This window comes from Vigna umbellata, chromosome 4 (genome assembly GCF_029865625.1).
Source record: "Vigna umbellata cultivar VRB3 chromosome 4, Vumbellata_1.0, whole genome shotgun sequence".
Classification (NCBI taxonomy): Eukaryota; Viridiplantae; Streptophyta; class Magnoliopsida; order Fabales; family Fabaceae; genus Vigna; species Vigna umbellata.
This window is the reverse complement of record NC_142168.1, coordinates 25,301,976-25,323,683: the sequence shown is the minus strand read 5'-3', so window position 1 is coordinate 25,323,683 and position 21,708 is coordinate 25,301,976. Positions and strand designations below refer to the sequence as shown.

At 36.6% G+C, this 21,708-nt stretch overlaps 3 protein-coding genes across 4 annotated transcripts; 1 reads left to right on the top strand and 2 right to left on the bottom strand.

The window, feature by feature from the left end:
• Positions 1–269: 269 nt before the first annotated feature.
• Positions 270–5,144, bottom strand: LOC124822138 (uncharacterized). The gene is made up of 5 exons (XM_088111521.1): positions 5,039–5,144; positions 4,717–4,932; positions 4,196–4,525; positions 728–4,081; positions 270–585 (listed from the first exon to the last, which is right to left on the bottom strand). The coding sequence occupies exons 1-5, from the start codon at positions 5,118–5,120 to the stop codon at positions 500–502; spliced, it is 4,068 nt and encodes a 1,355-aa protein (XP_087967647.1). The 5' UTR covers positions 5,121–5,144; the 3' UTR covers positions 270–499.
• A 2,895-nt stretch (positions 5,145–8,039) lies between these two features.
• On the top strand, positions 8,040–16,127 carry SHOC1 (shortage in chiasmata 1). Its single transcript, XM_088113666.1, has 6 exons — positions 8,040–10,166; positions 10,496–10,703; positions 11,773–12,273; positions 12,791–14,410; positions 14,953–15,103; positions 15,223–16,127. Exons 1-5 carry the CDS (start codon positions 8,239–8,241, stop codon positions 15,037–15,039), a joined length of 4,344 nt encoding a protein of 1,447 aa, XP_087969792.1. The 5' UTR covers positions 8,040–8,238; the 3' UTR covers positions 15,040–15,103; positions 15,223–16,127.
• Positions 16,108–21,062, bottom strand: LOC124822141 (uncharacterized). Of its 2 annotated transcripts, none has more exons than XM_088113668.1 (8): positions 20,717–21,062; positions 20,314–20,514; positions 20,108–20,230; positions 19,907–19,947; positions 19,720–19,813; positions 17,665–19,515; positions 16,531–16,628; positions 16,108–16,351 (listed from the first exon to the last, which is right to left on the bottom strand). In XM_088113668.1, exons 1-8 carry the CDS (start codon positions 20,783–20,785, stop codon positions 16,108–16,110), a joined length of 2,721 nt encoding a protein of 906 aa, XP_087969794.1. In that variant the 5' UTR covers positions 20,786–21,062. The 2 variants fall into 2 exon arrangements, with proteins under 2 accessions (XP_087969794.1, XP_087969795.1); XM_088113669.1 differs by having other exon boundaries at positions 19,720–19,804.
• Positions 21,063–21,708: the final 646 nt, after the last annotated feature.

Genomic DNA, 21,708 nt, shown 5'->3' with positions numbered 1-21,708 from the left:
AGAAATATAATGTAAAAATAAAAACTATGAAAGATTTGATTTGATTAATAAAAACAAACGTACAAAATAGATAAATATTATCATTCATATACTGTTTATTCCATATTCCATGGATAAAACACATATTTCACAATTTATGTATTAGCCACATTTATCAAAACCTCAGTTTGAAATCTTATTATTAAAAGATATAAAAAAGAAGTCAAATTCTTTTAGCATTAGCCTGGTACTTGGAATGAGTAAATAAATTTGAAAACAAATTTTGAATATTTAAAGAACGCAATTTATTACAAAATATTTTTATTAACACAGTAACACACTAGCAGTGACATATAACATTACCGACTCAAAAGCATCATATACATAATAAAGAAACATGAAAATAAATTATCAGTGACTCACGTCAGACTTTCTTGAAAGAAAGAACCAGACACATTACACAGGTAGCAGACAAACAACAATAACATAAATCTAGACAAATTCACAATCAGAAGATTCTTCAATTAGATGACTCCTGTAGTCTTCTTTCAGTTCCACCTTGGTGAAGATGTTCCACTTTTGTCTCATAATTCGTAGTATAGGAATCTTTGTCCACATGCAACCACAGCAAAACGGAATATTTAACATAATACAGTAATGAGAAAGTAAAATCAGCAAAAATATCATCATAATATAGAAAACCATGTTGGAGAGATTCATCATGAAAACAAACACTAATGATCATTACCTTGTAAGGATTGGTTCTCCACTGGATTGGTAATCAATGACCCAACCATTCCCTTAAGCTTATCAACCACACCTGTCCCTGGACTCTTCAGATACAGCTCTTGGTACCTTCTCTCAGTTTCTTCATCTTCACTTCCTAACCTTCTTTTCACTTCCTCTGATTCTGTTACCTTCCATACTGGTATCTGTTGGTCTACTCTTCTCTTAGGGTCATCCTCTCTCTTATGCACTGCATCAGAAATCACTTTTTTCACACCCTCCTCAGTGACCTCCACTGGCTCCTTCTTATGTAAAGTCTCTGATATCACTTCAGAGAGAGCCCTGTCTTCAGGTGTAGGCCTCAGCTTGTCCGCCAAATAGTCCCTCATAGAAACACCCTTGTCTTGTTCTACAACTACACTAGCATTTTCACCTGAAACATTGGATTTCACACCACTCTTTCCATAAACTGGACCTAGGTTCTCTGTCAGAGACTGAGCAACACTCTTTCCATATTCAGTTGGTGCAGCAGCATGCTCTCTTCTCTTCTCTTCATGTGCTGTTGTGGTGTCACCGAAACCGAGCTTGGAAGCTACGGTGTTTTTGGCTGATATAGCTTTATCAGCTACTGCAGAGGTTGCTAAAGAAATTGTTGATGGCTGCTCATTGCTTGTATTTTCTTGGTAGTTCTTTGTTTGTGTTGTTTCTGAGTTGGCACCGTATCCAAGCTTTGAAGCTACTGTGTTCTTGGCTGAGGCAGCTTTATCAGCTATCGCAGAGGTGGCTGCAGAGACTGTTGATGGTTTTTCTTCTTGATGCTTACCATACCCGAGCTTGGAGGCAACGGTGTTTTTGGCTGAGACAGCTGTGTCAGCTATAGCCGAGGTTGCTGAAGAGATTGCGGATGGTTTTTGTTCTTCACGTTGAGTCGTTTCAGGACCATATCCGAGCTTTGAAGCTACGGTGTTTTTGGCAGTGACAGCTTTATCAGCTATTGCAGAGGTTGCCGCAGATATTGTCGACTGTTTTTCTTCTTCCCGATGAGTTGTTTCAGGACCATATCCAAGCTTTGAAGCAACGGCATTCTTGGCAGTGACAGCTTTATCAGCTATTGCAGTGGTTGCTGAAGAGATTGTTGATGGTCTTTCACTGCTTGTGTTTGTTTGAGTTGTTTCGGTGTCGGCACCATATCCAAGCTTGGAAGTTACTGTGTTTTTGGCAGCGACGGCTTTATCAGCTATTGCGGCTGTAGCTAATGAGACTGTTGATGGTTCTTCGTTGCTTATGTTCTCTTGCATCTGTGCTCGAGTTGCTTCGGTCTCATTTCGGTGGCCATATCCGAGCTTGGAAGCTACTGTGTTTTTGGCAGCGACGGCTTTATCAGCTATTGCGGCTGTAGCTAATGAGACTGTTGATGGTTCTTCGTTGCTTATGTTCTCTTGCATCTGTGCTCGAGTTGCTTCGGTCTCATTTCGGTGGCCATATCCAAGTTTTGAAGCTACAGCATTTTTAGCAGTGACGGCTGTATCAGCTATTGAAGCTGTTGCTGATGAGATTTTATCTGTGTAACTGCTCTCATTTGATGGTTTCTCCATTGATCCGTATTGGGATTCCTCCATATGTGTGGTGTTGTAGGCTTGTGGGGTTCTGGTTTGAGTTGAAAATTCTGGTAGAAATTGATCGTGGCTTCCAGATGAAGGATACTGGGTATTTTTCGTACCTGGACTAGATTCCTGTGGCAAGTGTCGGTCATGGATCGCAGTAGAAGGGTACTGGTCATGGTGTACAGATGAAGGGTATTGATCATGGGTTTTGGGGTAATGGGACTGAACATTAGGTTCGGTAGAGAATTCTGGTGTGAACTGAACATGTCTTCCCGTTGAAGGGTACTGATGTTTTGTTTCATCAAATTGCTGTGACAAGTGCTGGTCATGAGTTCTGGTAGAAGAGTGTTGCATATTAGGTTCAGTAGATGCCACTGGTGTAAACTGATCATGGCTTCTAGATGAAGGGTACGGGGTTTTTGTAGCATTGAGTTGTTGAGGCAAGTGTTGGTCATGAATTTTGGTCGAAGGGGGTTGAATATTAGGTCCGGTAGAAGACACTGGTGTAAACTGATCATGGCTTCCAGATGAAGGGGAATGAGTTTTTGTAGTACTGAATTGTTGAGGCAAGTGTTGGTCATGGATTTTGGTCGAAGGGTGCTGAATATTAGGTCCGGTAGAAGACACTGGTATGAACTGATCATGGCTTCCAGATGAAGGGTATTGAGTCTTTGTAGCACTGGATAGTTGTGGCAAGTGTTGGTCATGGAAATTGGTAGAAGGGTGCTGAATATTAGGTCCGGTAGAAGACACTGGGGTAAACTGATCATGGCTTTCAGATGAAGGGGAATGAGTTTTTGTAGCACCGAATTGTTGAGGCAAGTGTTGGTCATGGAAATTGGTCGAAGGATGCTGAATATTAGGTCCGGTAGTAGACACTGGAGTGAACTGATCATGGCTTCCAGATGAATGGTATTGAGTCTTTGTAGCACTGGATTGTTGTGGCAAATGTTGGTCATGGAAATTGGTCGAAGGGTGCTGAGTATTAGGTCCGGTAGTAGACACTGGTGTGAACTGATGATGTCTTCCAGATGAATGGTATTGAGTCTTTGTAGCACTGGATTGTTGTGGCAAGTGTTGGTCATGGAAATTGGTAGAAGGGTGCTGAATATTAGGTTCAGTAGATGACACTGGTGTAAACTGATCATGGCTTCCAGATGAAGGGTAGTGAGATTTTGTAGCACTGAATTGTTGAGGCAAGTGTTGATCATGGATTTTGGTCGAAGGGTGTTGAATGTTAGGTCCGGTAGAAGACACTGGTGTAAACTGATCATGGCTTCCAGATGAAGGGTGTTGAGTTTTTGTAGTACTGGATTGTTGTGGCAAGTGTTGTCCATGGAATTTGGTAGACGGGTGCTGAATATTATGTCCAGTAGATGACACCGGTGTAAACTGATCATGTCTTCCAGAAGAAGGGTATTGAGTTTTTGTAGCACTGGATTGTTGTGACAAGTATTGTTCATGGCTTTGGGCTTCAGGGTAGTGAGTTTTGGTTGGTTTGGACAACACTGGTGTAAACTGGCCATGACTATGGGGGTATTTGGTTTTAACTTCACCAGAAAGTTCTGGCAAGTGTTGGCCATGGCTCTGAATAGATGGGTAATTAGTTGCACTAGACAGCTCTGGTGCAATTTGGGAGTGGCTTCCAGCAGAAGGGTGGTGAGTTTCAGTAACAGTTGGAAAGAGGTTTGGTTGGTCTTGGTTTGGCTCATAAAGAATAGTCATCCTGGAGAAAGATTTCTCAACTGGGGTAATGTCAATTTTTGCTCCACCTTGACATTAAAAAAAATGGCATGACAATAGATTAGAATCAAATCAAGGCATGTGAAGATGCCTAATCTCATGGCACACAAATAAAGTTCATGTTAAATCTTGGTCCAACTTACCTGCCCCAGTTGGATCTTTGACTTTGGTTTGATGATTTGGTGGAGCATATGCTTGAGGTGCCCTTCGTGGAGCATGAGGATCTTCCTCCAAGTGAATTTGTTCCTCCAGATTGACCTTAGTATGCACTACTTTCTCTACCTCAACAAATGTCATAGTTGGCTCAGTGGCTCCGCTTTGATTAACTCCAGTAGTTGGAGAAACAACCACTACTCTTGGTTCCTGATGAGGTTCTCCTCCCATAACTGCTATACCTCCTAAATTAACTCCACTTCTCCCAATAGCATCGACTTTCCCTCGTGCTGCACCTCTACCAGGTGCACTGTCGTAAACTGCAGAACAATCATGTAAATCATTATCTAACCCAATAAATCATTTTCTTCTTCATTGTTCTCATTATAAGGCTTCAATCTTCTTCAAAAATACTAAATTGTCAGATCTTATCTTAAAACTTGTTGTTACTAAATAAAATTGTTCAAAAGGTATATAATGATTAATTCAAATGTGCTACAAAAGAGCTTACTCGGTGCTCTGTGGACTACATCGTCGTCATCTTCTTCATCCAAGTCATGATCATCAGGGATATGCTGATCTTCATAGTGATATTCGTGGCCACGTTCATGGTCATTATGACCATGCTTTGTGATGGAGTCCTTAATTTTCTTGGCCTTTTGTTTTACTTTCTTCATAACCGTCTTCTTCTCATGGTCATGCTGGTTGTGTTCATCCCCATGTGCCACTACATCCAAAATTTCAAGCATAAACCAAAGAAACTTCAATACGGAAAGTAATATCGCAGGTTAATCAAATCAAACTTTCAAATTCCAAATAAATGACGTTTGTACCTCCTTGCGGCCCAACGTTGTGAGGATTGCGGTGATGTTGATCGTTCTTGTGCCCCTGAGTTTGAACTGCTCTTGAATCCATGACTGAATATAACTTTTTCTGGTGTACTCGGTGAGGAATGTTTCATGACAAAGGTTTATAATAACAAAGCTTTTATAAAGAAGAACATGAAACTGTGTTTTGCCACCTTTGCATGGCTGTGTCGTCTCCAAACTGGAGACACGTGTGACATAACCGACACCCCTTTGTCACTTGACATGTGTAGACCAACTTTGACACGTGGCTCGTTCTCATACACCGCGAGAGGTTTTGAAGTAAGAACAAACCGTTTTTAGATAGTAGATAGATGTTACTACAAGTTGTGTCAATAGAATGATGTATTTTACATAGAACACATGACAGTAGAGGAAAGTTCAAGTAGTTTCATTTCTCTTTTCGTTAATTCACTGAGGTGACACGAATGGTATTCGCCTATACCTTGGACATGAAGCATCCGAAAGAGTGAATACAAAACTGAAAAATCCATAAATATTAAACTTGTGGTTATCGTTTTAATATAATTTTTATGGACTGTGAGAACCATTTTTATTTAAATATTCAACTCTGTAAATTTAACTTACATAATCAATATATAGAATTTAAAGTATTATGAAAATAAATTTATATCGATATACACGCCGATAAAAGCAAAATAGTTTTTAAAACAATAAATTACCCCTGTGTATATCAAGTGTGATAATTAATTGTTACACGATAAATCTAGATATAACAGAGGAGATAGAAGAAAAATATATATTTATATTTTGATTTAAAGTTTTATTTTAAGTGATATAAATTATCTATGAAGAAGAGACAAGTTTATTTTGAACTTTTTTAATGTAAATATTAGTAGTAATATATGTTGCATTAATAAATAAAAAATATTTTTTATTTAATACAATAGTAATTAAGCAACTTTCTTCTTTTTTAAAATAATTAATTCTCTTACTTTAAAAATTTAATATTTGAAAAAGTATTTTTAAATTTTAATTGAGATTAGTTTTATTGAAAAAAAAAAAGTTAATAAAATCCAAGTCGGTCCAACGATTTCATCTCTTAAATATAGTGAAGGCCCACGCAGTTAGGAAGGCGCGCCAAAAATTAAAATATCCATATATCTTAGTACACTTGTCACCTACATGTTCAGATATATTGATTATTAATATCTTTAAATTTCTGTAATAAATTACTTAATTTCTTTTCCATTAACAATTACATTAGTCTCATAGAAAATAATAATTAATCTATAAATAAACTGTTATTTCGAAGAAGAAATGTATACATGATTTAAAATAATCCTTTATCATTGTTATAGATTAGAAATAATAAAAAGCAAATAAAATAACAAAAAATATATATTTTATATTATTTATTTTCCATTTTCTTTTTAAGTTAAACAAAGTTACCTTCGGCTAATTGTTTTTCCTTTTTTCTTTCTTTATTTTGTTCTACTTTCTCTGTTTATTTTTTCTTCCCTACCCAACATACCATGAAGCTTAGTTAGTCACTTTTTGTTCTATTAATATATTTAGAAAAAAATTAAACAAAAGGTATTGAAAATTAAATTTTACATTTAATATAGTTAAAAGAAACCCTCCCTAGCTTACAAAAAACTATATCAACAAGAGAAATCGAGAAATAAACACAAAAATGTCTAGGCTTATCTCAACAGCATCGGATCCAGAATTCGGGTCATCGGAGGCAATCTATCATGATTCGGTTCTTGTACCGCTCCGAAGTCCAAATATCACGTGCTATAAATAACAAACTTGGCGCCAAAGTTCAATTCAATTTCCCAGTCCGTTAGCACCTGTTTCAGAAGATGCGAACTCGCTTTCTCAACAACGACTACTTCGCTCTTCCTCCATCACAAACCATTCCTTTCCTCTACCTTCCTGTCCCTCGTCTCCCTCCGACAGCGCCCTCCTCCGTCCATCACCACCTCCGCTTTGATCCTCCCCTCAATCTCTCCCTCCACCTTGAACCCTTCCCCGTACAAGCTGCGCTAACTGCCTTCCTCGCTGCTGTCCTCCCACACCGAATCCGCATCCACTCTCGAGATCTCACTGCTTTTGATCCCGCGGTAAGCTTCTAGAATCGAAATTGCTTTGTGAATTTTGATCTTGCGTTTGTTTCTGCTCGGAAAATTGTGATTCCATGTGCATTACTTACTTACATATGCATCTTACCATTTCTGAGCGTGCTCGTGCTTTTTTTTAATGTTTTGATTGCGTTGCAGCAAGAGGCGGAGGTTATCTTCGAAGATCGTGGCTCCGCAACTGAAACTAAATCTTCGAATGTATATTTAATTAATTAATAAGCCTTGTTTGCGGCAATTTTTGTTTATTTAGTTATATTTAGCAATATTATTGGCAGGAGAGTAAAACTATTGTGCTCGGTGATAAGAACGATGTTGTTTATGAGACGATCCAATTTGAGACACCTGAGCTTGACGTGTTCCTGGTGAGGTGTTTCTTTCTAATTTTATGGTTATATGTGTATTATAAGATAAATTTTTCTGTTTTGAGCAATTTAACTCAACTTTTACTTTCGCTTCTCTATTTCACATTCGTCTCTTCGTATTTTAAAGGAAACTATATGTGTCACTGAGTCGGAGAGGATGCAAATGCTGTCTCAAACTCCAGAAGTTGAAAATTGCCCGGTAAAATGGTGTAATTTGTCAACAATCATGTAATCATTTGGTTTTTATTGTACATTGCGTTGTTGCTATTGGTTTGTGTATGAATATGAACTACTTAGAGTTATGGCAATTGAGTCTGTCAGTTATATTGGAATTATAACATTACTCCCTTGTTGTAAGCTTTGATCATGTGATTTCAAAGTATAAGATATTTTAATGCTTGTTACTATGTATAGTTTATACACGCAGGTTTCATACTTATTTATTTAATTGTTGTAGCTAATTCATTCGATTAGTGGACGAGCTAAATAGATTCTGTTTCAATTTTATCCTTGGTATGTTGATAACTTTTTGTATCATTCGGCATGGAATGTTCAAGCATAAGAATGGATTTGATCTTACCTAGGTTTTACAGTAATAGGATTACAAGGAAATATTTCATGTCTTTTTTAAAATTCCACTGATGTATTTGTCTCCAAGCGTCATGTAAAACAAGTTCTTCTGTTTTCCTTGAAGGAAATGCTCAAGAAGCCTGAACCATCAAAGCAGTACCCTTACGAGGCTCTGGAATCAGTATCTTTTGTTGAAGATGTGATTTCGGAGTACCTGATGGGGGAAAAGGCATATTCTCTAGAAGATCATATTTCTGTTCAGCAACTGCCTCGCTCTGACCAAAACATATTTCTTATTTTGGAAGTGGACGAGGGAGGTTTGGTAATTCCCACTGGCATATCTTTGGTAGGAGTAGTTGACTCATATTTTGAAAATATCAGATCTCAACATTTTGATGAGCAATGTCAATCCATAGCAGAGGGCAAGGAACTTCTGGGTTCTATAAAGCATAGCATGATGGAATTTTTCTCAGATGAATGTGAATCAAGGAAGAGCCTTGAGTTATCAGATATGTTTCCCGAAAGCGATTTTATGAATATACTGGAAACTGAACATGTTAATGGGAGTACTGGCCTGCAGAGGACATCACATACTAATAGTGACTTGTTAGATAATCTTGTTACCTTCCAGGAGTTTGAGTTCCTTGATGAAGACCTAATGCAAGCCTTTGAAGCTTTCTACAAAACAAAAACTCCGGATGATCTAATAACAAAGGACTGTATGTTTAAGAAAGAGTTTAATTTCAAGAGTTTTGATGAATTGATTGTTAGCAATGAGATAGCGCTAACAGATAACACATTTAAATCACTGCCTGTACCTGTTATCTCTGATCAACAAAGGATGATAAATCTACATGACATTATTGGAGAACAAATTTCCAGCTTGAAGACCCGACCCCTCTCTGCATCTGATGGAATTTACCTAAACTGGGATCTACTTGAAGAAGATAGGTGCAATCGCAAGATTTCAAACTGGTATCAGGACATATTGGCCAAGATTGATCTGAACTACGAAGATTTTGTAGGTAAACCTTTTGATTATGGAAAATTGGTATTCGGTCTAGTTTTCTGTGATGATACCGTAAGTGAATGTGAAACTAAACAAGATGAAGAGTTGCAGAAGATGCTTTCTGAGTGCATGCCTCTCATTGACAATCCTCCTGTAGAATTTGCTTCGGGAAAAATATTAGAACATGTATCTTTTAAACAAGGAAGTGGAGAACAATTACCTGAAAAAACGGCTGAGAGGGCTTCACTTTTATTTAAATCTATGTCAGAAATCAGCAATCTTGATTATTTCTTGAACCCTCAGAAAATGACTGGTGAGGGGAATTATAATTATGCAGTAGAGTCCAATAATACTAATGTTAGTATTCCAAAAGTTTCATCCACTGAATTGAAGGTCGATACACAGACACTGGGGTCCCATACTGTTCTGCATAGAGTTAAGTTGTCCGATAATATTGTGGCTCTGGCTGGATATTTTAAAGAAAGCTATCTAGCCATTTTGCACAGAGATACAGAAATGACAAAAACACATAAATCAAATGTAGATTATTTTAAATTGCTCAGTCTTCAAAGGCAGAAGCTGTTTGAATACCATGCAAATGGAAACAATATGGCCTTTATTGTATTATGTGCTATCAAACAGGCTGCTTGGTACTTGTGCTTCTATGGTCTCCATCCAGCATTCTTGTATTTAGACAAGTTATGTCAAAACTTAGGCTATTTGAAATCAAGGTTAGGCATCCACAAATCTTTGATCGAAGATGAAAAGAGGAAGGTGGACAACAATGTTACTTTGGCACACCCATCATTAACAATTGTGAAGGAAATTTTCCAGTCATACATCAAACGGGATAGTTTGAAAACTTTGATTGTGGCTGAAGAAGTATTCTGGTCCTCATTGAAAACTCTTCTCATTTCCCTGGGGTTATCATTCAGTGAACAAAATGGTCCTACAAGAAATCATCCATACGCCAATACTGGGCCTGAGGGCACAGATACTAAAATGAAAGAACTCATGATTTCTGACTGCTTGTTGGTTTCACACAGGTAAGCTTATTGTTTCAGGCTATTTTATTTATGTTTCATGCATAGAATTATTCTTTATTTTTCTTATACGTTTACCATGTTTTCAAATTTCCTATTCTAAACGTATTATTTTCTTTTGGTATATGGATATGGAGCAGCAAAAATCCAAAATGGTGAGCAAACAAGGGGGCACTGCTTACATTTTTTGAAGGAAACTGCTTTCCTTTCAATTTCCCCAGTTTTGTTTATCAAATAGTATATCTGATCATCTCTGCAGACTATTTGCTGACATTTTCTTGGTCATACTTTTTCTGCTATGATTCTGAGTTAACTTTTTTATTTGATTGAAGGCATGTTTCTACGTTGTTTCTACTCAACAAATTTGACATTATCTTGGAATATGGAGGTTCATACGCATCATCTAGGATATCTGACATTTCCAAAAACTTGGTTGGATTGCCTCATCTTCACTTTTTGACGGTTGAATTTGATGGTCATGCCGCTCTCAAAGCACTCTGCGAAGGTGTTGAATTGCACCCAAACACTGAAATGTTATTGGTAAGCCTGATTATGATAATGTGCATATAATCTATATTGTAGATACTGTACATCGTTGCAAATAAATTCAGAAATTATTTCTCTAAGTTCCTGATTCCATATAATTTTGTTTGCACATGTTCTGTACCGTTACAGTGTAATGTAAAGTATCTCATGTATTGTGATGTAAATAAGTACAAGCATAAATGAGTAGGGTTATATGTTAATTATGTAAATTAAGGATAAAGTTTCCGAAATTATATTTTAAATCTTACGTGCCAATCAAAACTAGATAGGGAAGTGTTTTCTCTCTAAAAGAGCTATTTCATTTATGAGGAAAAAATGTCTGGTGGTGTTACAGAAAAGCAAGAACCAACATTCTCACTCAATAAGAATCACACAACATATTAATATGTTTTGATATTTTGATTTCTTTATTACTACATTAAGAAAATGCTCAAACGCAACTACATGTGTTTTCAGAATGTAGCTCTTTCATTGGCCTCACATAGACCAGGATTCTCCACAAAGTAGGGTTTGCAGTTCCTAACAAGATATCAGAGTAGCATGCTTCTGTGTTTATCCAACATACTTTAGAATACACTAAGAGCAAAGGGATAAAAAAGCAAAAGAAATGATCAACCTCAAATTCTAAGATTAGTAGTATTATCTAATTTAATCTTTAAATTACAAACATTTTAGTTCCTGAAATTACTAACCGTCAGCTATGTTGGTGCTTATTTCTGAAATGAGCATTGTTTAGGTCACATCAGAGACTAGATTCTCAAATGATTGTTGTCGGTAGTTTAGGTCACAATTTTTGTTTTAATGACAGATGACTGTAACTTCATATTTCTGATTATAGTGATCGAAGTTGTGACAACTGATGTTGAAATGCCCTGATATTTTAATTTGTTTCACGTATCCATATTTAGTACCCGACACCAATATTCTTTGGCTTACTTCACCAATATATACTGAATTACCTGAATCAATTATTGTTACTCTTAGTTGTTCTTATATCGTATACCAGTTATCACGTAATCATATAAAGAACTCGTTCATGCAACTCGCAACTATTGTCTGCTAGGAAAGTGAGACTCGTCCTATTTTCAATCATAAGGAAAGTATGATGAATCAGAACGTGGAAAGACTACTGAATTTTTGTCCTGTGGAGCAAAGCTATGACAAAATATCTTCAAATGTTGCACCTGAAGTAGATCATATTGTGCCACTAATTCCTGCTTTGAAAACCGAACAAGGTCTTAAGAACATGGAGGCTCTCCCTGGAACAGTTATCATTGTAAATACTCAAAATGTAGATAAGGAAATGATAATGTCTAGAAGAAGCTCTTACCAAGTGATTCTGGCAATGGAGAAAGAAGGAATTCAAGTCGTTGAACGTGATTTAAATTTGCCCGCTGATATAATATTAAGTTCTGCTGTTTGCTTGGCATGGTATGATAGTGAAAACCTTGGGAAGAAAGCAACTCCAACAACTGAAGCATCCTCAAGCTTGCCTTTATGTGTTGAGAATATTGCCACAGATGTCCTAACCTTGCTTAGTTTTTACTTCCATGGCTGCTTTCTGGTAATTTCAAATTTTTATATTGATTACACTTGATACTTATTTATTTATTTCAACTGCCACTGTAAAATATTGCAATGTCAAGTAGTGCTCTAGAAGTTTTGTTAGGAGTTATTTGAACAGCCTTTTGAGGGAAAGTATGTCAATCTCGGAACTCGGAACTGGCTTTGGCTTTTCCATTTTTGAAATTTCTGGGCCCTTCGGAAGATTGATGTCTCTAGGTGTAAAAACATTCTCAAATAAACCCCTGCGGGGCGGAAAGAGGAATTAAGGAATTTAATCATAGTCATCGTTATTTTGTTTTACATGCTTGTAAGATATAAGCTCTTGTACAAGGTAGCAGATAAAATTAGTTTTCAGAATATGATTACATTGAGATATGAAGCACTACTAGTAAAAGCGTCATCATGAACGTAAATACGATTAATTAAGATATGAGAGTTGTTGTGATGGTGAGTGTTAGTTGAGCTTGATCACTTATGCATTGAGCTTGTTTGAATATAGTATATTCTCTTTCCAGGTCTTTGAAGGAGAATTTAACTTCCTTTCAACTGTAATGGAATCCTCTGATGGACTTTATGCTGCAGCAACAAGCCTGGGAATTGATTTGCAGATATTCTTCTCTTACTCGCCTGAATTGACAAATGAAGTTATTGTAAGCTGCATTAAGACTGCTACGAATACGACAAGGGGTCTGTATCCTAAAATGCCTGACTCGGTAACTCTTGCCGAGTCTTTTCTTACGGAATTTCCTGGAATAAATCCTTTAACGGCACACTCTATACTATCTTCAGGGGTCATGCTTAATGAGTTTCTTGCGTGGTCACATGAGCAAAGGATGCATGTTTTAGAAAAGTATCACGTTCCAGAAGAAAGTATCTCTCTTTTCAGTGTTTTCTGCAGATATGGGGAACGGGAGGATTCAAAATCCATAATGACAGATTGCTCCTCTTCGGTATCTTCTGGTCTGGACTCAGATAGGTGTTGTTTATATCAAGTTCAAAATGAAAGAAAAAGAAAACATTCTATAAGTAGTCATCATATGGATGAACTGCGTTGTGATGAGTTGACGCAATTCGAGACACTAAATCCAGCAGTTGAGGCTGCCCCTGATTCCTCTACCTTGCCAAAACTTTTCAATTTTGTTATTCCAAAAAATGATGAGAGATCCAGTGAGTTTGCAAAGACAAGTTTATCCATGAGTGAGTTTTTTGATCAAAAGCAGAGCATCAACGCGGCTACGATGCGAATCCGTTCTGGAGTCTCCTATTCACCAGGGAACTGCAAAGCTCCCCCAAAATTAGAGCAACTGAGACAACCCGGTTTATCTTTGAAAAATAAAGACTTGCCTCAAAATGAAATACTGGATATTGATTTGATGGGAAAAAGTGTGAATTGGAATAGCCTTAGTAATTCTCAGAAGCTGCATGAAGATGTTAGAGGCGAGGTGGTCGACTTGACAGACAGCCCCTTATTTGATAAAAGCTTTGACATTCCTGATTCCGTGTACTTCACAAATTTGATAACAGAAACAGAGAAAGATCCTATGAGAAAGAATAAAATTGCAAGGACATTGTCATTTAATAATTGTAGTCACCCAGAAACCAACTCATCCAAAATATGGAGATCTTTAAAAGATACACAAGGAGATGTAGACGAATTCCACGAACCAGATTTTGGAGAAAATGTTTTTCCTCTTGATTTGAAGTCTCATGGAAATATCGGTTTAACTCAGGCATCAGTGAGAAATTTGGAAGAATCACCATTCAAGGAAGAACTGTCGCATTTGAGTGAAACTCCACTCTCATTTGCACGCCGATCCGCTAGTCTATTAAAGAATTCACCCTGGACAACTGAATTTATCAATAAAGTAAAGGAAAAGAGCAAATTGCGTCAAAAATCATTATCATCTGAGAGTTCTGGCCCTTATTTTGGGTATCCTGGGAACATGTCCAAAGCTTTTAAGAGAAGAAGTCCTTCTACAATTGATTTTTTTAAGTACCAACCTGGCAGAATATCTGGAAATGTTCCGGAACAGAAAAGACAGAAACAATCAGGACTTTCTTCAAACTCAACCAAGAAAGGAAGATATTCTACTTCCTCATCCTCATGGACTCCAAAAGATAAGCGATCAACAAAGGTACGCTTATATTCTACGTTCATGTTCATTAAAGTGAAAATACGGCAAAAAGAAGAGGGATAGAAATGGGATATAATTTATCATTCATTCTTGTTCATCTTATCTTGTTTTCAATGTGCCATTGATTGCATAAAATGCGTAAATTTATATTGGTGGGTAGTTCTGAGAAGAGATAGTCTCCGTTCATTTTTAGTTATTCACTGTAGGTGGATTTATACTTATTTTCTCTTCACTCTTAGTGTTACACATCAATATCTTAGGTCAAGGATTATATGTCACTGAACATACTACTACTTGATGTGTCTTTTTCTGAAGTAGAGAATCCGAGTCTGCGATAAAAGTGAGATTTTTACTCATGAAAAAATTGCATCAGAGTTACGTCTCATCCTGTTTTAAGAATAAGAAATTATTTTTTTTATAATAATTAATTGATACTTGGAATGGTAAACCCATTCCGCTTCGTGTGTCCCTCCTATATTTGATTCAATGGTATAACTTTGCTTCTACCCTATTATTATTCACGGACCTTCGGTCGTTGGCAGACACTGACTTTTGGGAGGAACGGAAGTGGAGGTCAAACAAGGCTGGTCTGGAGTGATAAAAAGATAAACTCATTCCAGACACAATAATCATCATCGGTGAAAAGAGTGAGGATTTAGATTATATATGACGGTGGCCTTAACCATATGAAAGGTATTTTACTTTAAACCATGATTGCGAAGTAATTCTCAAACAACATAGGTCTCAGTACTCAGGTTAATCTCCTCATACTGACAAACATCTGATTCTGATCCTTTCTTGATATGGCATAGGTCATCTATTCTATACTATTCTACAATGACTCAATGGACTATGGTAATGACTGACTTCTAATATCGATGAAAGTTGAAGCCAATGGTTTCCCGTGATGAAAATGGAGTTCGGGATAAGAATAGGGAGTTAGATACCGTACTGGATAATCTATGTTTGGAGCGAATGGAGATATCATATGATGATCGATGTACGATCTAAGAACCGGATTAGGGAATTTTAATTCTAACATTATGGTTTCATTTAGTTTCATATTGTCTTACTTCTATCTAAAAAAATAAAAATTGCATTTCATATTGTTAGTGCTTCCTTTTGTATTTTTGCCAGAATTAAAAAAAAAAAAGGAAAAAAAAACTCTGTAGTGTTTTTGTATGAACAAAACAACCCACTTGCCTTTTTAATCATTGAAAAAATATTAAAATCGGAGCTCCAGAAAATAGCGAACAACTTTTGAAAAGCACAAGTAGCTCATCTAGATAATAGGTATTCCAAGATTCAGTAGCGGTTTTGCTCTTGATCTTTAACATTTTCAATAAAATGTTTCATCTGAGAATCATAGCCTTGTTTATCGGCTATAATGTTTGCAATACATGTAACCCAAAATTGTTCAAATAAATGATGACACGATGATAATCCATTTTCTAGATAGCCTATCTGATGCCCCAACGCATAGCCACCTTTGTCAATTCAATGAATCAATCAACCAGAAATATCGAACTAAGCTGACAGGCCAGCAAATTTAAATTGGAGGAGGTTTAAATGGTGATTATACTGAAGTGAAACACACGGGTTAAGCTCGATTTGAATTTGACCAATACGACCGTGATGACCTGTCTATTTCATAACTCGTGTAATTCATGAATGAGTAATAACGCATGTAAAGAATTCTAGTTCTTACCATTCCTCATATTCCGTAGGGCCATAACAAGCTGTTGTCTTTCTCCCTCCACCTCTGCGAACTTAAGACTAATATCAGAATATCTTTCTTCCATTTCTTTCAGCTGAGTTTCCATATATTTGTTCCTTTCCTTTAGTACTGTCACTTCATCCAACAACTCATTTGTAGGACAATCACCAGCATCATCATAATTGAAGACAATAGCCTTATTTTCCAAGAAAGTTTTCACTTCGCTGTCAGTGTAAAAGAGGAATAGAAATAAATCCAGGGTTAGATGACTGTACTATAAATTTGATATCTGAGCCTGAAGCACCACTTTTCTGTTACATTGTTAATAAATGATAAGAAGGTTAGTGGGTGTAACTCAAGGGGACTACGGACTCATATGGCAGAACAAGCATTTGTCTTTTACCTTCCGTGTGAAGCTAGATGAACTTCGTTCTCGGCTGAATTGCATATGGTTCTTCCTTTTTCACACTTTCGAACAGGGGTCTTTGCATCATCCATTCCCTTTTTGTTACATATATAACAATATCCCAAGTTAATGTAGATCATCAAGTCATTAACTGCTAATATGCGCAAATCAAAACCAAAGTAAACTCTAATTACATGTTCTCTTTCTTTCCTCTTCTTTTTTGTCACATTAGATGAAACCACATGGATAGGAAAAGGGAAAGATGACTTAGTTTAGGACCAAAAGTCTGGCTAATTGGACATTTCTTTTAGCAGAGTTTTACGTTTTAAGATTTGTTTTTTGCTAAAATTTAAGGGATGGGATCGCAGCATAAAGATTGTAATTTGTTGTTCTTCAAAATAGTTCAAGTCTTATACAGAAAAAAAGATCGAGGAACAACACAACTCAATTTTTATTACCTACTTAACCAGGGGAAAAAATTGTCTTCACAATACAAAAAAGAGAAAAAGACTGTTAATGATCCCTACTCCTTCATTTCGCCAACGCCATTCCTTGCAAAATGTACCAGACAAATTGTATTGCAGTAAAATTTTCCAATTATCAATTGGCAGATAGCACATAATTTTTAGCCTGGTGTACTGGGCATCAAACAGCTAAAGTATTGCCCTATGACTTAACTACTTGTGTGGTGGTGTCCCATAATATGAGTCCATCACCCATATCTTCAACTTGTTGATCATGCTTTCTAATAATATTATCAAGAACTGAAAAATGTCATTATCATTCCCAAAGCATTAAGTATGACAAAACTGACTAATGTGTTTCTCGTACGATTTTTTTCAGCATCTGTCGTGTTCGGGTCAAATGTTTGCTGTGGTGTATTAAAACTTTATAACATGCCCTGAAAAAGATAATTCATTGGTTTGTTGCAAATTATAAATAGTGCATAATTTCAGATAATATTGCCAATCAATCTGCTTGGTCCAATGTCCTAACTAGATTACTCAATATTCTCTACTGTATAGAGTACTCGTAAGGGGGTGTTTGTGATAACTTGTAACGTGTCCTAATATGTGATAGTGGCACTAACTTTCTTAATTATAAATTTTAGCAAAGGAGCTGGAAAATTACCATCTGCATTTCCGATCTTGACTTGTTATCGTGTTCCTTAGTGGATGAACAAGACGCAGCACTCTCGTAGTTCCATGAAGCCAAATTCATACTTTTGGCCGTTGCTCCTTTGCTATTTTTGAGCCTCTTTTCTACAGCACTTAGTTCTTCTACCTTCTTCTTCAGCTCTCCTTCTAATTGAGATATTTTTTCCTTCATATTTTCTTTCTCTGTTTGTTCCACGTGCAAGTTATGTTTCAATTCATTGTGCTGGGTCTTAAAGATTTCTAATGCTGCCGTTAGGTTGTCAAACCTTATCTCCTCATCATTGTTCTCTTGCATTAACATCCTAGTCATGAGCTCTGTTGGATCAGCTTTAGATAATGCATGCTCTTCTAGCATCAGCTTTCTAATTTCAATTCTGAGCAATTGAATTTGCTTTGTTAATGCCTTATCCTTTTCATCCCTTTTCCTTTGTACATCTTCCAGTTGCTTGGACTTAATCTCTAGTTCTTGAGACATCATTTCCACTTTCTTTTCTTTTGAATCTATTTGGTTCAAGAGCTGTTGAAGTTTCAATTCATTCTGGTTTGTAACAAGCCTGAGCTCTTCATTGCATTTCTGGAGAATTTCTTCCATGAGTTTTTTCTGCTTCTGCAATTCATCAGCTTCAGCATAAGCTTCCAGTACCTTCTTTTCGTTTTCTTCTACTTTCAATGTCATTTCAGCTGAAAGACTTCGATATTCATCCTGAAAACGCTGACATTCGAGATCATTGTTGTGTCTAGTCCTTATCAATGTCTCCTCTGCTTGGATGGCCCGTTCTTCCTGTTCAAGTTTTGCACATTTCATGGCTTGGAAATCTTTTTGATAATCCTCTTCTTGTATTTTCATTTCTCTCTTCAAATCACCGACTTGATTTTCAAGCTCATTGATGTAAATCAAAGACCCTGAAAAATCATCCACCTGCTTCCCTATCTTTTCTTCTAATCCCTGTACTTGAGATTCAAGTTGTTTTATAGTTGCCAAAGAAGCTGAATATTTATTTTGTAACGCAATTTGTTGTGCTTCTTTATGGTTTAATCTCAAAGAGATATCCAGGTTTTCTTTCTTCAGACGCTCACACTCAAAGTTGAGCTCTTTTATTTGCTCATTTAGCTCATCACGTTGCTTATAACAAATGTCTATTTCACCATTCAGTTCTGCAATTTTCTGCTTCAAGTGACCTAATTCTGTGGCATCATCATGCTCTTTAGTATTGTCCAACAATTCCTTATTCTTACGTTCCAGCATTGCTTCAAGTTCCCTAACTGCTAAAAGTAGTTCGGAGTTTGAGTTTTGTGTCTTCTGGAGTTGCAATTTAAGATTAGAACTAAACTCTTTTTCATAAGAAAGCTCTTCTTTTATTGCTTCTAACTGCTGCCTCTCTTGTTCAATCTCAGTCTGTAAGGCTTTTGAATTTTTGGTCTCGTTAATGAGATTTTGCTGCGACATTAGTTGCTCATATTTAGTTTTGATCATATTTCTCTCGTCTCTGAGGCTGATTATTTGCCTTGACATGCTTTGTCCTCGGCTACATTCCTTCTCCATCAGCTTCTGAAGCGATTGTAACTCTAGTTCTGATTCTTCGGCTTTCCTCTTCAGAGAAGCAATTTCACTTCTGAGGTGTTCAATGACATTATCTGAAGGCTCTTGTAATCCTTCTTGAGGATGAGTTTCTTCCAGGCTGTTTCTCCAGGAGTCGCCTAAACTCCTATCTGATGCTGAACCCAGTGACCCCCTATGCATTTGAGCTCTTGTTGCAATGGCCTCAATAGTTCCTTTGCACGGCATTGAATTTTGCCTCAAGGGTGGTAATAGCTTGGGGAAATCCTGCCAGAGTTACCACAGGAGTGACGCCATTAGATACGGTAAAAGTCAGGGTTCCATCCCTTAAAAATATTAATAATTTCAGAAATTTTATAATATAGATTATTTATTTTCTTAATTTATCCTCGTGATCTGTTTAGAAATTTCCAACTTTGTACAATAAAAATTTCTAGCTGTATAAAGTCACAGTATCATGTAGAACCTTACTTCATAAACATTACGAGAAATTTCATCTGCACTGCAAATGCTCAGTAGGTGTCTTGAGCTTCCATTTCCATAATCTTCCCCATTTCTGAAAGTACTGCAACAGGTAAATAACAAGGAGAGGAATGAAACCCTGCAACAAAAGGAAATTTATAGAGATAAATTAACTGGCTGCATGGTTCATCTTCACCTTTGATCTCTTTGTACTCCTTCCACGTTCTGAATTGTCACCTGTCTCAACATTTGTTATTTGAGGAATTTTAAATAATATGGAATAAGAATGAAAAAAAAAAAGGGTTTGATGAATATGAGATTTTGAAAGATGAGTAATCATGGGCATGATATGAGGGACATAAGAAACCAGGTGGAGAGGGGAATAGAAGGTACCAACATGTAGGATTGCGCCTGAATTGGCAAACTTCAGAGGTAGGGACACAGTCAGTGGCTCAGTTTCTGCAGCAAAATCAGCAAAGTCAATGGAGGATTCTCCAAGAAAGCCAGATTTTGAAGATCCCTGCAAGAACCTATTATGATTAGGCTTTCCAGCCAACATCTTAGCCAGGTAAAGGATAGTATGCAATTAAATCCACTGCTTACGGTTGAAACAACAAAATGGTAGATTTTCTCTTGAAGTTTTCCTGATTTTACGTCCCTAACAAATTTTACTGATTCAAAAATCGGATTCTCCCATGAACAGGTTCCATCCTGGACAACAACTTTCTCTAGTTTCACCGTAGGCTTCCCAGCATTATCTGGCACCAAAGCTACCTTCAGTGCAGGCTTTTTCATCTTTGGCACCTGATAAAATTATACATTGGCATGAAATTCCCAACAATATGTAAGTGTTATCAAACTTACTTACCTGAATCTACAATGTGATGTTGTACTAATTTCAAACTTTCTGGCAATATGTTTCAATTGTAACTCTGTAACTACCAGCACAAACCTCATTTTGTCATTTAGTGTTTAATGGAAAAATATTTATTTGTCTTCATGTTACCTGAGTTGCCTGAAATTGTAGTTTGAATACAGCTTTAGTCTTGTTTTTCTTGCTCCATGACTTAAACATGTTTTCTGGCTAAGAAAATATTGCTGCTCTTGTCTTGTGGATGCAAACCGGTGCTTTTATAAGAGGCACTTCATGGCTCACTCGGGGGATTCTGTGTAAACTTGAAATTTTGCTCTGTTTCGATATCTTTAGTTAAGAACTAGAGTGAAGTAGTGGGATACACTGAAAGCAACCAGATGCTAGATGCTGTACTGAACTTGCATGGTTAGCAAGCTAAAAAAACAAAACATGAATCTGACAACAAAAGCTTTTCCTTAAGAGACATTCTTAACCAAAGTTTAACAAAGTGCAAGAGCAAATAAATAAAGGAGCACAGATGAGACGTATGGTTTTCTTTTTGAGTTTTTACTTTGAGAATAAGTAAGGAGAAAATTTAAATGACAAATTTAACCCCGACACCTTTATTCTTTTCTTTTTTTAATTTTTGGTATGCACCCACAGCCGACAGGCAAATTTTATAAAGGAAAAGAATGAGTGTTCTAAATTTAAAATATACTCTACAATGATAAAATTGAAGAAATTAAAATTATGTACTTTGTTCTTGAAACTTAAATTTGTCTTCAATTATGTGAAACTTTTACGTGTATCACACCAAGACCAAAAGTTGCTCGAATGGTGTCAAGATTCTACGTTCATCAAACCCCGAGACCAACTTTCATCAGTAGAATCTGAAAAATAAAAGAGAGTTGCTCCCTCTATCACCACCAACCGCTCTCTGCACCATCTTATACCTAATTTGTCCTTCTATAAAACAGATGTCAACATCCGTCTCACCTTCAACGGATGTTGACATCCGTTTATATATTTTATATTTTAGTTTATTAATTTTATTTAAAAAAAAAACTTCAACAGATGTGGCCACATCCGTTTAAGTTTAATAGATTTATAACAAAAATTTTAGTTATTATTTAAATAATAATACA

What these genes read in the sequence shown, in the direction of transcription:
- SHOC1 (XM_088113666.1), top strand. Translation starts at nt 8,239, where the DNA reads ATGCTCAAGAAGCCTGAACCATCAAAGCAGTACCCTTACGAGGCTCTG. An exon ending in TGCTTGTTGGTTTCACACAG is followed by an intron (nt 10,167 to 10,495) that starts GTAAGCTTATTG and finishes ATTTGATTGAAG; the next exon opens with GCATGTTTCTACGTTGTTTC. An exon ending in CAAACACTGAAATGTTATTG is followed by an intron (nt 10,704 to 11,772) that starts GTAAGCCTGATT and finishes ATTGTCTGCTAG; the next exon opens with GAAAGTGAGACTCGTCCTAT.
- LOC124822141 (XM_088113668.1), bottom strand. Translation starts at nt 20,785, where the DNA reads ATGTTTAAGTCATGGAGCAAGAAAAACAAGACTAAAGCTGTATTCAAA. An exon ending in ATTCAGGCGCAATCCTACAT is followed by an intron (nt 19,948 to 20,107) that starts GTTGGTACCTTC and finishes ATGTTGAGACAG; the next exon opens with GTGACAATTCAGAACGTGGA. An exon ending in TTTCTCGTAATGTTTATGAA is followed by an intron (nt 19,516 to 19,719) that starts GTAAGGTTCTAC and finishes TAACTCTGGCAG; the next exon opens with GATTTCCCCAAGCTATTACC.
- LOC124822138 (XM_088111521.1), bottom strand. Translation starts at nt 5,120, where the DNA reads ATGGATTCAAGAGCAGTTCAAACTCAGGGGCACAAGAACGATCAACAT. An exon ending in TGTAGTCCACAGAGCACCGA is followed by an intron (nt 4,526 to 4,716) that starts GTAAGCTCTTTT and finishes ATTGTTCTGCAG; the next exon opens with TTTACGACAGTGCACCTGGT. An exon ending in CAAAGATCCAACTGGGGCAG is followed by an intron (nt 4,082 to 4,195) that starts GTAAGTTGGACC and finishes TTTAATGTCAAG; the next exon opens with GTGGAGCAAAAATTGACATT.